Consider the following 14203-nt stretch of genomic DNA (forward strand, 5'->3'; position numbering starts at 1 on the left):
AGGTCACGGCTAAGGATAGAGCTAAGAGGAGACCTGAACAAGTAAGACAAGGAACAACACGAATGGGGGCCAAAACAAGGTCTGAGCAGGACCCAGGCAGAGCTCACCGCAGGTCACTGGGCTCCACTACCCATTGCCTGTTGAGCCAACCATGTGAGAAGCTCCACAATGCCAGGGCATTGGTTATCCCACCAGGGTGTTTAGTTCACTTCTGGTTCCAATTCTGCTCTAACCCTAGGGTCTGAGCTGTATAGCCCCTACAGTTGCCCTCCCAAGGTGTGCTTTACCAAGAAGCCCAAGGAGCATGTTTCTCCATTCAGTGATGGAGCTGAAAGTTCTCTTTATCAAAGTAACCATGCACATTACAGATTCTCAGCCTCCCAACTGGTCATCAGTGACGATCTCTGGAGAGTAGGGATTGAAAAGGCGGAAGTGGGGAGGTGGAGTACTTGAAATTTAGCCTCCAGGCTGCTAGCAGTGGTGCCCTGATTATCGTGGAAGAATCACCTTCTTATGGGAATTTACAGCTTCTTATGGTTGGTTTTCTAAGTTCTTTGTTTTTCATTATTTTTCAAATAATGTTTCAAAGGAAACTCATTCATTAAAGGAAAGCTATAAAGGACAGTACATACTCAACTGCAGAACTTCGTGCCAAAAAATGAATTTCATCCTAACCATTACATTTAAGTTAGCTATACAACTGAGAGAACATTTCAGAAATTACAAACATGCAGATACAGTAAGGCCCCAAATATAAGCACTGCCTCACAACCAACAGCTTCTTCCAGCCCAGGGACACTTTTGTCTTGATGACACAGCAAGTGAGTATTTCAGAACTTGTCAGGGACCATGGCTATGGAAGGATGCCTTTAGCCCATTCAAAGGTGTGTACTGTGTGCAACAGACATTTGAGAGAGGAAAGGCCAGATAGGCAACCAGGCCTTGTATTTCCCTGAGTTTTCTAAACTCTGGGCTCAATAGGAACTGAGATCACTGGGAAGCAATGGAACTGAGCCAGATCATGCTAGCGTCCCAAAGAAATGTCTGTACAGAAATAAGCCCAAATATTAGGGCTCTATTTTTTCAGAGACTCAATATAGAAAATTATATTCTATAGTCCTCTTGTTTTTCATTTTTTATAGAAAGGGAATTGCCTTCTTTGTTACCCACTACCCTATTTATTCAGTGCCAAGAGAAAGTATGTTCCAGAACAAAAAAGTCCCCCAAACTGTCTGTTTCTTGTTATCTGTCGCTGGAAAATGATGTAACCTAGCACAATTGTTTGGTTTTTCTTAGTTTCAGGACAATTAGAGTAACCAGATCATTCCAGGTACCTGATATCACGTCTATGTTTTTGTCCTTTAAAGGAGTTTGGAAGTAATTTTTAAAGGATCATTATACCCTGTATTTAGTTTTGAAACTGTTTCCAGCCCTTTGTGGAAGGGTACAGATTTAAGTGTAAAGATGTGTGTTTCTTCACATATTCATTTTCAACCAGCTTCCCTTTCCCTGTAACTTCAGCTATTCTCACGTCTCTGCAGAGCCTACCTATGTCTAACATTGTGGAGTTTTTTGGCCATCAGACACGTTTCCAGGGGCATCTAGCTGGCTTTACATTAGAAGCCCCTATATGCTTGCAGAGCCTTGCACCTCACAGATGTCCGATTATGCCACCATGCTGGCTTCAGAATGGTCTAGTCTTGTACCATGGGGAGACAGAGGAGGATTATGGATCCCAGGCTGACCTCAGCTTTGCAAGTATTTTCTACTTGGGATCCAGGCCCATAGAACATCCTTGGAATTCAGTTATGGAGGCAGCCATTGTCACCGAAATTCTAGGCAAAACTCTGGTATCCAAAAGCTCTGGTTTCCTATACACGGGAGATGGCCTCTAGAGGGGCCAGATCAGTCATGAAGAGCTGGGGGTTGAAGATATGAAAACCCGTAGCACAGGCCAAGCATCTTGGGCCAGGTGAAAGCCCGCAGAATGGACCACGCACCTCCTTCAGAGAAGAGAAGCTCATGTTCGCGAGAGTGTGCAAAGCACAGGTAGGCATTTTTAAAGACTCAGTGTATGAATTGGGCTTTGTCCTTAGTAATCCAAACAAAAAATGGCCAAGTTCATTCCAGGCATGGGGCAATGGTTAGCCAAGCCTTTCTAAGGCTGGGAGCCACTACTGCCTTCCCCTCTGAAACTTGTGTAGGCACACTGTGGCTGGTAGGAGAAGGGCTGGGAGAAACACAAAGAGCTGAGAACACAGATGCCTGTATTTAATCAACTGCTCCATAAACATGCCCAAAACACACAGCAGTTGATTCTAAAACTAAGCAAAGGAATTACAATTTATTGAGCACCTACTATGAGCCCAAATCAGGTTGACCCCAAAGTCCATGGCTGACCGCAGCAGCACAGCCTCACCACATGCCCTGGCTGCTTGGGTGGTCTCAGAGCCTAGAACCAGCTCTTCGGCTTCCTGATTTTATCAAAGTTCTTCTTCCATGAGCTTAGATATGTATTTCTCTGGAGCACCTCTCCCTTGACTTTCGAAACATATATCCAATGACCTACATGACATCTCCACCTGGATATCTGAGAGGCATCTCAAAGTTAACACGTCCAAAATCGAGCCCCTGATATCCACTACACCACCAAAGTAGTTGTTCGTGTGGTCTTCCCCATTTCATCTTCCAGTTGCTCAAGCTCAAATGCTTGGTCTTATCCTCAAGTCCTTTCTCTCACACACACATTCCCCACCCACACTTGATTTGTCAACAAATCCCACCAGATGTACCTTCAATCATGTACAAATATGTCCACAATCTGAGCACTTCACACCATCTTTACTGCCACCACCCCCCCAATCCAAGCCAGCATCATCTCTCACCTGCATTACTGCAAAAACCTCCTAACCAGTATCCCAGCTTCTGCCTTTGACCTACTATGTTCTATTCTCAACACAGAAGCCAGAGTAAGTCTTTTAAAATATAAGTTAGGTCACAAGATCCCTCCAATGTTTCCCATTTATTCAGAGTAAAAGGCGACCCCATTAGCATGAGCCCCCAAGGCTTACATGAACCCTGTTCCCTCTCTCATCTCTGCTCCCACTGACTCACTGCACCCAACCACTATGGCCCCAGCCAAGCCCACCACACCTCCCCTTGGGGCCCTTGCTCTCCTCTTCCCTTGGCCTGAAATGTTCTTTCTTCAGTTATCTGAATAACTTGTTTCCCCACTTTGTTCAAGTCTTAATTCAAATATTAACTTTCTGGGTGAGGTCTTCCCCTACCAACCTAAGATTTCAAACCCAACCTCGATCGACTTTGGTTGTTATCATTATCTAATATGCTTTATATTTCATTCATTTTGCTTTCTGTCTTTCTCACAAGAATGTAAACTCAATAAATGGGGAGATTTTCAGTATTTTGCTTGTTGCTCTGTGAAGCAGCGAACACTACACATAACAAACTATGGATAAATCATTTTAAATAAACTGATGACACCCATTCCATAGTCATTATAAATATTTTGAACATACCTCCTCCCTGCCCTAGCCCCACAGACTCCTGGAGAAAAACAGCAACCACTGTCCTCTTCCTATTCCCCTTCCTAACTGAAATAAAAGCACCTACCAATCCGGAACTGGCCTTCCAGAGAACTGGGTACTTGTAAGGCGGGGGCGCTTAGGAAGGGGCCGTAAGCATTTTGTTTCCTGGGAAAGATGCTCCATATCACAGACTCGTAAATTAGCATCTGCTTTGCACATCACTGTACATTTATTTATTTAGCTTCTGAGTTTTCAGAGCCTCGAATAGCAAGGACAGACCTGGGACTGCGCACACCCCAACCTGAGGGCCTGACACCAAGGCTGGCCCTGGGCTGCCCCCTCTACGGGCAACCTGCCCCCACCCACCACAGGCAGAGGCGGCTTCCTGCCATTTTGGTTTGAACAAGCCTCAGAGCACTTGGGACTTCAAGTCTGTTGTAGAGGTTTAATTGGCAGAAGGAACTAGGGGAGTAGGATGAGGGTTGTAGGGGGATGGGAGAGAGAAAAGCTAAGCAGAAGGCAGATTGACATGCTCTTTGCATGCCTTCTTAGCAGTAGGGTCAGGCCAATGAAGAAAATCAAAGCAAGGCCAACCCTTGCCCAGAGAGCATGGCTGGCCTCCTCCCTGCACCTGTTACCTTAGGTTGAGCGGCTCCTCCGTGAAGCCTTTTCCTTTCAAGCCGGGTTGGAAAGAGCAGAAGCTAGACAAAAAGGGAAAGGATTATTCTATCAGCAGAGTCAAGACTCTTCCACCACCATGGGAACATTTTTGGAGGCAGGCTAGAGGTTGGGTTTATTCTTGCCCTTACAGTGGGCCCCATTTGCCCCTAGATCAGGGTGTACCTCTGAGGCACCCCATCAGCACCCTCTGCCATTATATGCTCTAGCCTTAATAATAGCAATGATAACAATAAAACAATAGTTACAATAAAAATTATGTGTTTTAGAGACCTCCTCTGGGCCAGCACTGGCATTTCCATTGCTGATTTTAGCAACCACTGTAGTACTCTAGGGACAAGTGCCATCTTACTTTCATGCTCCTTGAACAAGGGTGGGGTGTGGTTGGCACTATTCACTGTCTCAATTATGGATGTATAAGACTTCTAGCTCGACTGTGAAAAAAACGTCATTTAATGCACAGAAATCACAAGGGAACATGAACCTGAGGTTCAGCATTGTATGTCTACTTCTTTGGTTTGGTCTAAAACAGAACCTGAAGACATTTTAGGAGGCGATATAACAGCAGTCCTTCGAAGAACCTCAAAGGGAGAATCACAGTCAATGGAGACGCACCCAGAGCTGGCTCAGACAGCCTCTCTGCGAGAGCTGTTTTTCTCCACTCTGGCCCTGCCCTTGGGACCCAGCAGCTGGTCCTGGTGCCAGTGACTCGCCAGGGCCGACAGGAAGGTAAGGCTAGAACCTCTGAGCACAAAATGGCCTGGGACATGCAGGCCAGGGATGTCAAATCTCACCTCAGGACTTTCAACCCTAAGTGGAGCTAAGTGTGACCACTTCTCTATTAATCCAGCTTCTGTGTGGTCTGTTTATGGCTAGGAACCTACCTTTCCTTGGGCCTCTTCTAGATTCTCTGCAAATCTACATATCTCTAACTTTAATAATATAAAATTAAAATTTAAACTCTAGCTTAAACTCCTTAGATTGATTAATCTCTTTGGATAAAGAGAAGTTAAACTAAAACAGCATGCTTCTCTCTTTAAGAAAAAAGATGTTCCATGCAGAAGTGGGAAATCAGCTGGTAGGAATTCTTTCCAATAAAATATGAAGTCAGAACAAATAAAATTGGCAACTGGGATCTAAAAGGAAGATTAAGCCAAAAAAATTACTTGGAAAATTAAAAAATAAAGCTGGAAAATTAAAAAATAGAGCCAGAATATTCTGGAAGGCCCATTAAATATGTCGTGTCTGCACATTTTTTTCTCCCTTCAGTTATTACTGTCCTAAACTACTTCAGTTCATGAAACAGAGCCAGTTTCCCAGGATTTAGGGAAGGAGCTTTTATAGTTTTCTCTATACTTTTTTCCATCACTCAACAGTTCTGTGGGTAAGTTCTTTCTCGTGTCTAACCTAAATCCTGCTCACTGTGGGCTGAGAACAATTCTCCTGAGAACAGAGCTGTTCCTCTCCTATTGGTTCACGATTAGTCTCCTTAGCGGAGGATTTTCAAACCCTTACCTTTTGAAGACCTTACTCCGATCACTGTTGTGGAAGACAAGAAACTTGGAATATCCATTTCGGAAAAAGATCTCCAGGGCAATGTCCTGTAAAGAGAACCCCTTTTACTGCTCTGCAGTTTCCTGGAATGGAGAACCACCCCCCCGCACCACCACCCCCACCCCCGCCCCGCCAGGGCAATAGAGCCATGGCTGTGGGTCATTTGGGACTCTGTGTCAGGCGTGAAAGGATTTCAATCTAAAATGGTACCAAAGGATATGAAAGGGCGAACCTCAGGCATGCGTCCTCCGAAAAACGAAACTTAAGAACTGAGAGGCTGATTTCCCACAAATGCCTGATTTACAGAAGATCGAGACTTACCTCGTGAGCAATGAACATCCACCAAGAACCCCTCCCATCCTCAAGCCAGTGAACTTACAGCTTGGACTCTGGCTGGACGCCCCCACTTGTGCTCCTTGCCCATAGATAAGCTGACCCTCAACGGATTCGCCTGTAGCTCCGGACAGCCTGTGTTTCGTGAATGGCTATTCCTCTGCTATTCCTGAATTAACTCAATTTCTGGTAATTCAAGCTTGCCTCAGTTTACCTCTTTACCTAGGTTGACACAGGCACCCCTTCCTGGTTAGTCCTTCCAACCTCCTGCAGGGGATATGAAGACCTTGGTGACAGTGATGAATGGGGTCCCCATAGAATGAGCAGGAGGGCAGGAGACCTAAGAGTTCCTTTGGCTGAAGCAGGAAACAAGAGCCCCACTCCCAGGGCAGGCGAGGAGGGGACAAAGAGAGGAAAGTGCCCAGTAACACCTCCAGACACTTTTACTTCCTGGTCAAGGGTTTCATTTCCTGAACCAAAGGGTCATCTTACCAGAAACACTAGGGGAGCTGGTTGAGTGGGTGCAAGTCCCAATCTGGGCAGCATCTTACACCAACCCACAGACTTGAAGGCACAGGGTGCTTTGCCAAACCACTTTGCTGAGCCATTTTGACGTGGCCACACTGACATAACAATGTTGTTTCAAGGGTATTTTGTTAATGCCTAAATGAACTCTACCTGCTTTCCTTTCTTTTTCCTTTCCTCCTCCCTCCCCTTCCAATCTATAAATAACAGACTTGGAATAGTGATAGAGTGAGTCCACATATAGGGTCAGATGGGGTCAGCGAAAGAATACCCAGCACTTGAGGGAGGGCCTGGGAGAGGTGAGGCCTGGGCATGGAGGGAGAGGTGGGGAGGGGGAGGGTCAGACTCAAAGATGGGGTCCTGCATCCAACAGCAGTCAGGTCCTGCTCCTGCCTGGCTGGAAGTGAGTTCTCAAAGTCCAGTTCATTAGATTCCTGAGCAGAGGGAAAGTATCTGTAATGATAATGAAACATCCCTCTCCTCTGTGGGTATACATAAGAGCCACAGATTTTTTTCCTACAAATAGAAATATGAACACTGTGCAGAGAGCTGATGAACGTAGAATTTATGAAGGCTACAGCTTGTCCCAGCAACCTTAAGTGCCCAGGCTCTGACTTTCCTCTGGGAGAATCTAGGGCTGGAGAAATGATGGCCTTGCTCATGAAGCTCTCCCAGCCCCACTTGGCCATCACACATGCTCTCCCACTTCTGGTTTCCACCACTGTCAGGCTAACCAACCATCTGGAAACAATCCCCTTTTACTGGGGAGAAAGACACTCACTTACTGATATCTATTTGCTACTATATATAACCTGTAAGTAGACATACAATTATTTAAAACAAATTTTTTTTTGAGTACTTGCTATGTGCCTAAAATGTGCTAAGTGCTGCTATATATGTAACGGTGGAAAAGACAAGACGTGGTCACCTGTTCACTGGAGAGAAATGGAAGCCCAGAGAGGTGCCCGACTGTGCCAAAGCTGCAGAGCCGTGCTCAGGACTGGGCCCATGCTGGCTGTGGTCAGAATCATCAGGGCAAGGCCTCCTCCACCTGCCCCTTTCTAGTTCACTCTCCTTTCAGAGAAGGGCACTAAGGGCAGGCAAAATGAGAACCAGCTCTTTGTGGGCAAAAGCAGCGGAGAGGGAGGGAGAGGGAGATAGCTGGGTCAGATGTCAGCAGCTTGCTGGACCCTTGTCTGCAGGGCAGCTGATCCTCCCTAGAATGAGCCCCGCCCCCCCCCCCCCCCCCCCCCCCCCGCAAAGGCTTCCTTGAGCTTTAGTTTCAGAGAATAATAATGAGGCCTCCAGCAGGAGTATCAAGGGACAAAGAAATTTACAAATGAAAGGCACACTTATTCTGTTCCCGAGGGCCTAGCACTGCCCCTGTTGGCCTTTGCAGAACAGAGACCCTGCAGCAAGGGTGAGCGGGGAGGGATCTGGGCTCCTCCCCACCCCCAAGGGTGGTCCTTCATCTCTTCCTTTGCCAGCTGCCTGGGAGGCCCCTGGGCACGGATGCAGCTTTGCTATTGCTGAGGTTGGGCTGGTGAAGGCAAGATGTGTTTGAGGCCAGTGGGAGCCCCAGAGTTCTTCCCCAGAGTTCTTCCTCCTTTTGCCACTGAGGTGATGCTTCTAAACCAGGTGATGGTTCTCCAAGGTGGGGTATGAGAAGCATGTGGTTGTGACTAGCTGACAGCAGAGCTCTGCCTCTGGAAGGAATCAGCTCTGTTTAGTACCTGGATGAGCCCTTGAATGCACTGGACAAGGCTCTGGGATCCTGGTTGGAGGGGACAGTCAGGAGATCTCTAAAACACCTGGCCCAGGAAATGACCAGGAGCTTGAAGGTAGGTGAAGCTGTGAGGAGGGCAGAGGGTAGGGGCTGTGGCCTGAGGAGGTGTCCACGTGGTCAGAACAGAGGGCAGACTGGCACCCAACTCTCAGTTATCGGCTATGCCATGAGGCAATGGAGCTGCCCTGTCCTGTATTCCTGAATCTCCAAGGCAGCTCTGCGGCATGTCAAAGGGAAAATAAAGCAAAGAGGCTGGATCCTAAATGACACGGTGAGAGAGAGAAGGGCCCAGTGGCCAAATGGCAGGGACTGGGGAGAGAGTGAAACAGAAGGCAGAACTCCGTACCAGCCAGGGGACCAGCCCAACATAAGCCACAGGGATTCACAGGTGTCTCAAAGGGCCCTGGGCTGTGCACAGGTGAAGGGGGTCAGGGAGGTGTGTCCCTCACATTCAGATGGGGCCTCAATGGCACCTGGACCACCTGTGCCCGGAAGAGATGGTCCTCCCTCCGGCCCCCTCCCGGGACACACCTGCAGGAGAAAGCGCGCCTGCCGGAGCTCCCTGAGGTCACCGTAGCTGTGGCGCTGGCACGAGTAATGGTCGGAGGACCTGTCTTTGCTGCACATGTTGAAGATGAATGGATCGCTAATGCTGAAAAGGAAGCAAGACACGCAGTGAGAGGGTGTCTGGTAGGCTGTTCCCCTGCCTGCACCGTGAGTGGCCCACCTGAGTTTCTGGGACACATTGGAGGATGTGCCAGCCCCCACTGACCTGATAAACCCTGTCTGAGCACCTGTCTGTGTCAGCCCTGCCCTGAGGAGTAAGGCGGAGCCCTGCCCTCACCAGGGGAGGGACAGCAAGGCAAAGGGCCCACCTCCAGGACAGATAAAGACACAGGGTGCGGAGTGTAAGTGTGAGAAGACTCTCTGAGTACAGGGGTCAGAAATGGGCTGGGGGTTGTGGGGGAAGAATGAAAGAGATGTGTAGTCAGGTCTGGAGAAATTTCAAGCTCCTGGAACATGAGGCAGAAAGATAAGCCCTGTCCAGCATGGTCTCAGGCAACACGGAGCCCTGGGAAGACCAGCCGTGTCAGTCGGGCTAGCACCTAGTGTAAAATGGGACAACGGGGCAGAAAACTCTTCAAAGAGGCAGGTTGCAGGGCTGAGAGCACTGATGGGCTGGAAGACAATGACCCCAGCGTTAGCAGTGGACCCAGAGCACCGTGCCTGGACCACGGACTAGCGGCATTGTAGAGAGCAGAGGATGGGCCGGCCAGGCCGGATGCTGGATGCCTGCTCCCGGAGGTCAGAATGACTCCCCTTGGGAAGAAAGGGAGAATGGGGGAAGGAGGAGTCATGAATTTGACTAAGTATTTATCCCAAAAAGAACAATTTTTGCACTGGAAGTAACTGAAATACCTTCAGATAACCAACCAGATGAAGCTTTCCACCACCAATACAAATGGGGACTTGAGAAATAAATTTGATTTCAGTATGGACAGTTACATTTCTGATCATCTGAGTTACATAGCAATTTTGCATTGTGTACATGACCACAAAGCTCTGATAAAACACTCTTTTAGCATTGGAGAAAGGAAGGGCCTTCCAAGCACCTCAGCCCTCCATAAGACTGTGTGCCCACCACAGAGCCGAGGAGCCCCGCACCAGCACTAGGTGGCAGGAATGTGTTTTACCTCCTCCCATCCCAGCTCCAGGGGCGACCCTCACCGCCCAGCCTCCAGGGCAGGCCACGCTTCCAGGGGAAATGGAAAGAGATCAGGCCGTCACACAGGCCCGCGGGACTTCTCTGGGCAGCGGTCAGTGCTGGTCCAGCATCTGCAGCGCTAAGAGCTCAGACTTGCACACTCTGCAGAATGGTTACTGCCAGGTAGAGGGGAAGGCTACCCGCGTGGGACACAGCCTGAGCCGGCTGTTCAGCACCCACATGGCCAGACCGCACCCCTGCGGACTCCTGCCCCTTCTCAGAACAACCCTCTCAGGGACCCTGTTCTGAGCCACACTGCTGTAGGATTGTTGGAACACAAATGTGGCTTTGGTTCTGGATGCTTCTGCTTGGATGTTTTAATTCAAATCTACTGCCGGCTGAGGCCCTTTGTCCATTATTAATGCTTCCGTCTGGGGCTAAGCTGAGCTTCCCCTAAACTTCCCTGACTCCCAAAGAGGTCGTGGAGGTAATTCTGGTTCCTACCCTTGACTTAGGCCAAACAGCATTCCAGGTAAAGGCACTTGTGACAGTGACAATGATGTGATCTGTGGCGTGTTGTCCTGTGGCCCCGTTCTTGTGGGAGCACAGCAAACATTCTCTGTACCTTAGCTGCACCTTTGGTTGGTTTCTCTCCCCAGCTGACTATGAGTGAGTTCATGGGGGCACAGACCTGTGCCCATGGATCTCATCCTCCACATCTTTCCTGGAGCTCTGGGCATGTTTGCTGAGTGGACTGACCACCGTCATGCTCTACAGCCTGCTCAGCACTTCCCTGTCCTTGATTAATTTGATCCACGTGATGAACCCTTACTGAGCATGTGTTATTATGATTCCCATATAAGAAATGAGGAAACTACATTCCAAAGAGAAGAGGTGACTTTTCCAAGGTCACATGGAACTGGATTCAAACCAGGTCCTCTGAATCTAAAACCCAAGCTCACGCAGCCGCACCTTTTCTCCCCTGAGGCAGACAGGCTGGCTGGCAATTACAGAGCTTCCCCCACCAGCTCCCTCCTTCCAGTTTACTCTGTGCATACTGATTCTCAACCTAGGACTCTGAAACACTGGTGACATGAGGAAGAATGCTCTGGAGAATGCTTTTAGGAAGGAGCTTTTAGGAGGAAAGATGGTCATTCTTCTCCTGCTTGCAGGGACTGAATAATCCATACGGCAGGAATGCTCAGACAGACTCAGTTTCTCAGGAAGACTAAATTGTGAATGACATTATTGAGTTCACTGATGCAGGGTCCAGATTGGAGTTCCATCGTACAAAGCATTAGTCACACAGCTAGGACTGCGTCTCTTTGCCAACACTATATTCTACATGTGCATTAAATCAGAGTTCAGGCCCCCAAGGTCAATGAGTAGAAAGGAGTCGCTGATCCATGTTCTTCTTTAGATGGAGCTGTGGCCACAGTTCATAGGATGCTGTTCACAGCTCTTGCATGACACCTATAATGATACATGCAAATTGTCCAGGGTGGTCATAGTAAAACTTTTAATATTCTTAACTAGGGAAATCACAGTAAACTAAATGATAATCATGATATTGATTGACTGGGTCTTTGGTAATAATAGAAGTGGATTTCAAACTAAAACATACTTTGATTTGCCCCACATTTGTATGTATCCAATTGTTGTCAGGAATTTATACCTGGAATTTATACCCAAATAACTTGCTAGATCACAAACTCTTTACCAGACTCAGCCCACATCTGACTGATCTATGTATCTGTGGAGTCTACCACAGTGCTGGTACAAGACAGACTTTCAATAAGTATTTGTTGAATTAAACAGAGAGATGATGCCTTAAAACTGCTGACTGATGTGAAGGAAATATCTGACTAAAAGCACCCCATCACAAAGAGCCAGTTGGATGGTTTGGATTCCCACCAAATGAATCAAATGCTATACATTGTGAGCTTGGCTGCTACTGTTATGGGTTGAATTGTGTCCCCTAAAAGATATATGTTGAAGTACTAATCCCCAGTACCTCAGAATTTAACTTTATTTAGAAATAGGTAAATATCAGAGGTAATAAAGGGAGGTCATTAAGATAGGCCCTAATCCAGTATGACTAGTCTCCTCATATAAAGGGGAAACTTGGACACAGAGACAGACACAAATGGGGAGAAGATGGCCATGTGACCGAGTGATGTATATACAAGCCATGGACCACCAAGGATTGCCAGGAAACACTAGCAGCTAGAAGGGGCAAGGAAGGATCCTCCCCTAAAGCTGTAGAGGGAGCATGGCCCTGCCGACACTTTGATTTCAGAATTTTAGCCTCCAGAACTGTGAGACAATAAATTATTTTTTTTAAAGCCACCCAGTTTTTGATACTTTGTTACAGGAGCCCTAGACAGCTATTGGGCTGGCCAAAAAGTTCGTTCGGGCTTCCCATAGGATGTTATGGAAAAACTCTAACGAACTTTTTGGCCAACCCAATTAGTACAGTCACCCTATTCTGCCACGAAGAGATCCCACTGAAAGCAAAATATAACCTTCTAGAAAGGGTCTTACTTTCTAAGGAAAGTTCCAAAGTACACAAGCCAATCACCGCTGGAGGACTGGCAGTGTTCTTGAGTTTCATTTGGGATATTTTCATGGTACACTGGGGAGTCTCTTTCAAAGTCTAATGCTCATCTGTACTCAAATTGATGGCAGTCTTTTAGAGAAACATTTCGGAGTTGACTTAGCTTTATTTTTAACTGGCTTATTTATGTATCTTCCTTAGTCTCCATGGTCAAAATAAGACTTAATCCCCATTGATCTGACATGATCTAATGGCCCATCTCTGAGAACCACAACTCCACGACTGCCAGCATTTTCTTAGGGCAGTAGACAGGGGATCAGAGAGAACACACTGTCTGGTTAACAACACTTCTTTGAGGTACGGGGACTAAAATTACCTATGCAATTCCCAAACGATATTCCCAGGTAGTGACTTATCCTCACTACTCTCCTACTTGCATTCTAGAAAAGTACATTTCCAGACTTGAGTACATCCAACCTGACAACTGGGCTTCTATTAAAAGTGCAGATATAGTCAATTTGATCATGATTACATACACCTCATACACACAATTTACCTAATCAATAAGGTCTTATCTAACACCAACTCAATTTAAACCAGAGGTGGAGAGTGAAGCAATGGTTTATGCAAGTCATTTCATGGGCACGCCATGCATATACGTAGAGGAGAAAGCTTTCATCAGCTCTCAGAAAGGCGAGTCGGCAGACCCATTGTCCATATTGATCAGTATCAATAAAACATGAGCAATAAGATGGGATGAGTGTGCCAAGTATTAATTATGCTCCTGCCTTGGAAAAGAACAGAAGACTCACTGCAACTGGTGAACGTCTGGTATGAATAAAAGATGGAAATTAGCAGACAGAAAAAGGCCAAGCATTTTAAAACAAACCCACATCAAAGGAGGGTGGGCTGACATCTATCCTTCCGTACTCCTTAAACTCTTGCTTCCTGACATAGGCTGGAAATGATATGACACCTGGGAGTTAAAATTCTTAGTTATTGGCAGGTAAGGCTCTGGTTCCTCTGTCAATAGTCTTAAAGAGTGGTTCTCAAAGTGTAGTCCCAGACCAGTAGCATCAACATTAGCTGAGAACTTGTTAAAAATCTTCAGCCCTAACTCAGATCTACCACATTAGAAACTGGGCTGATGAGGGGTCCCAGAAGTCTGTTTTAACAAGCCTTCCAGGTGATTCGATGTAGTTTAGTTTGAGAGCCACTGGGCTAAGAGGTCATTTTGTCATTACTTGAGCCTTGGCTAACCAGAAAAGAAATCTGCATCTAAATTTCTCCAAAAGTGATGAAAACATACAACTTGAGAACTGAACCTTTAGCAAAAGTGCAAACACTATCAATTTGGTTTTGAATGGCAGTACTTTATAAACACTAGAGGGTTAATCAATAAGAACCGACTGAACCCAAGTAGACCAACTGCATTTGAACCTAAAGAAGAACCTCAGAATTTCCCGCCAAAGACCTCTGGTGTTAGTTGGTGTAAAAATGACTCTTCAGATTTCTACCCA

The 14203-nt window shown here is 46.8% G+C and overlaps 1 protein-coding gene across 1 annotated transcript in view; it reads right to left on the minus strand.

The window, feature by feature from the left end:
- Positions 1-14203, minus strand: part of WDFY4 (WDFY family member 4) — a 250641-nt gene that overhangs the window by 67090 nt on the left and 169348 nt on the right. Inside the window, exons 46-48 of the mRNA XM_061196332.1 lie at positions 8953-9073; positions 5739-5824; positions 4184-4246 (exon numbers count right to left, since the gene is read on the minus strand). Of these exons, the coding sequence (XP_061052315.1) occupies positions 4184-4246; positions 5739-5824; positions 8953-9073 (270 nt within the window). The remainder of the gene's footprint in view (positions 1-4183; positions 4247-5738; positions 5825-8952; positions 9074-14203) is intronic.

Source organism: Eubalaena glacialis, chromosome 1, assembly GCF_028564815.1.
Source record: "Eubalaena glacialis isolate mEubGla1 chromosome 1, mEubGla1.1.hap2.+ XY, whole genome shotgun sequence".
NCBI classification, from domain to species: domain Eukaryota; kingdom Metazoa; phylum Chordata; class Mammalia; order Artiodactyla; family Balaenidae; genus Eubalaena; species Eubalaena glacialis.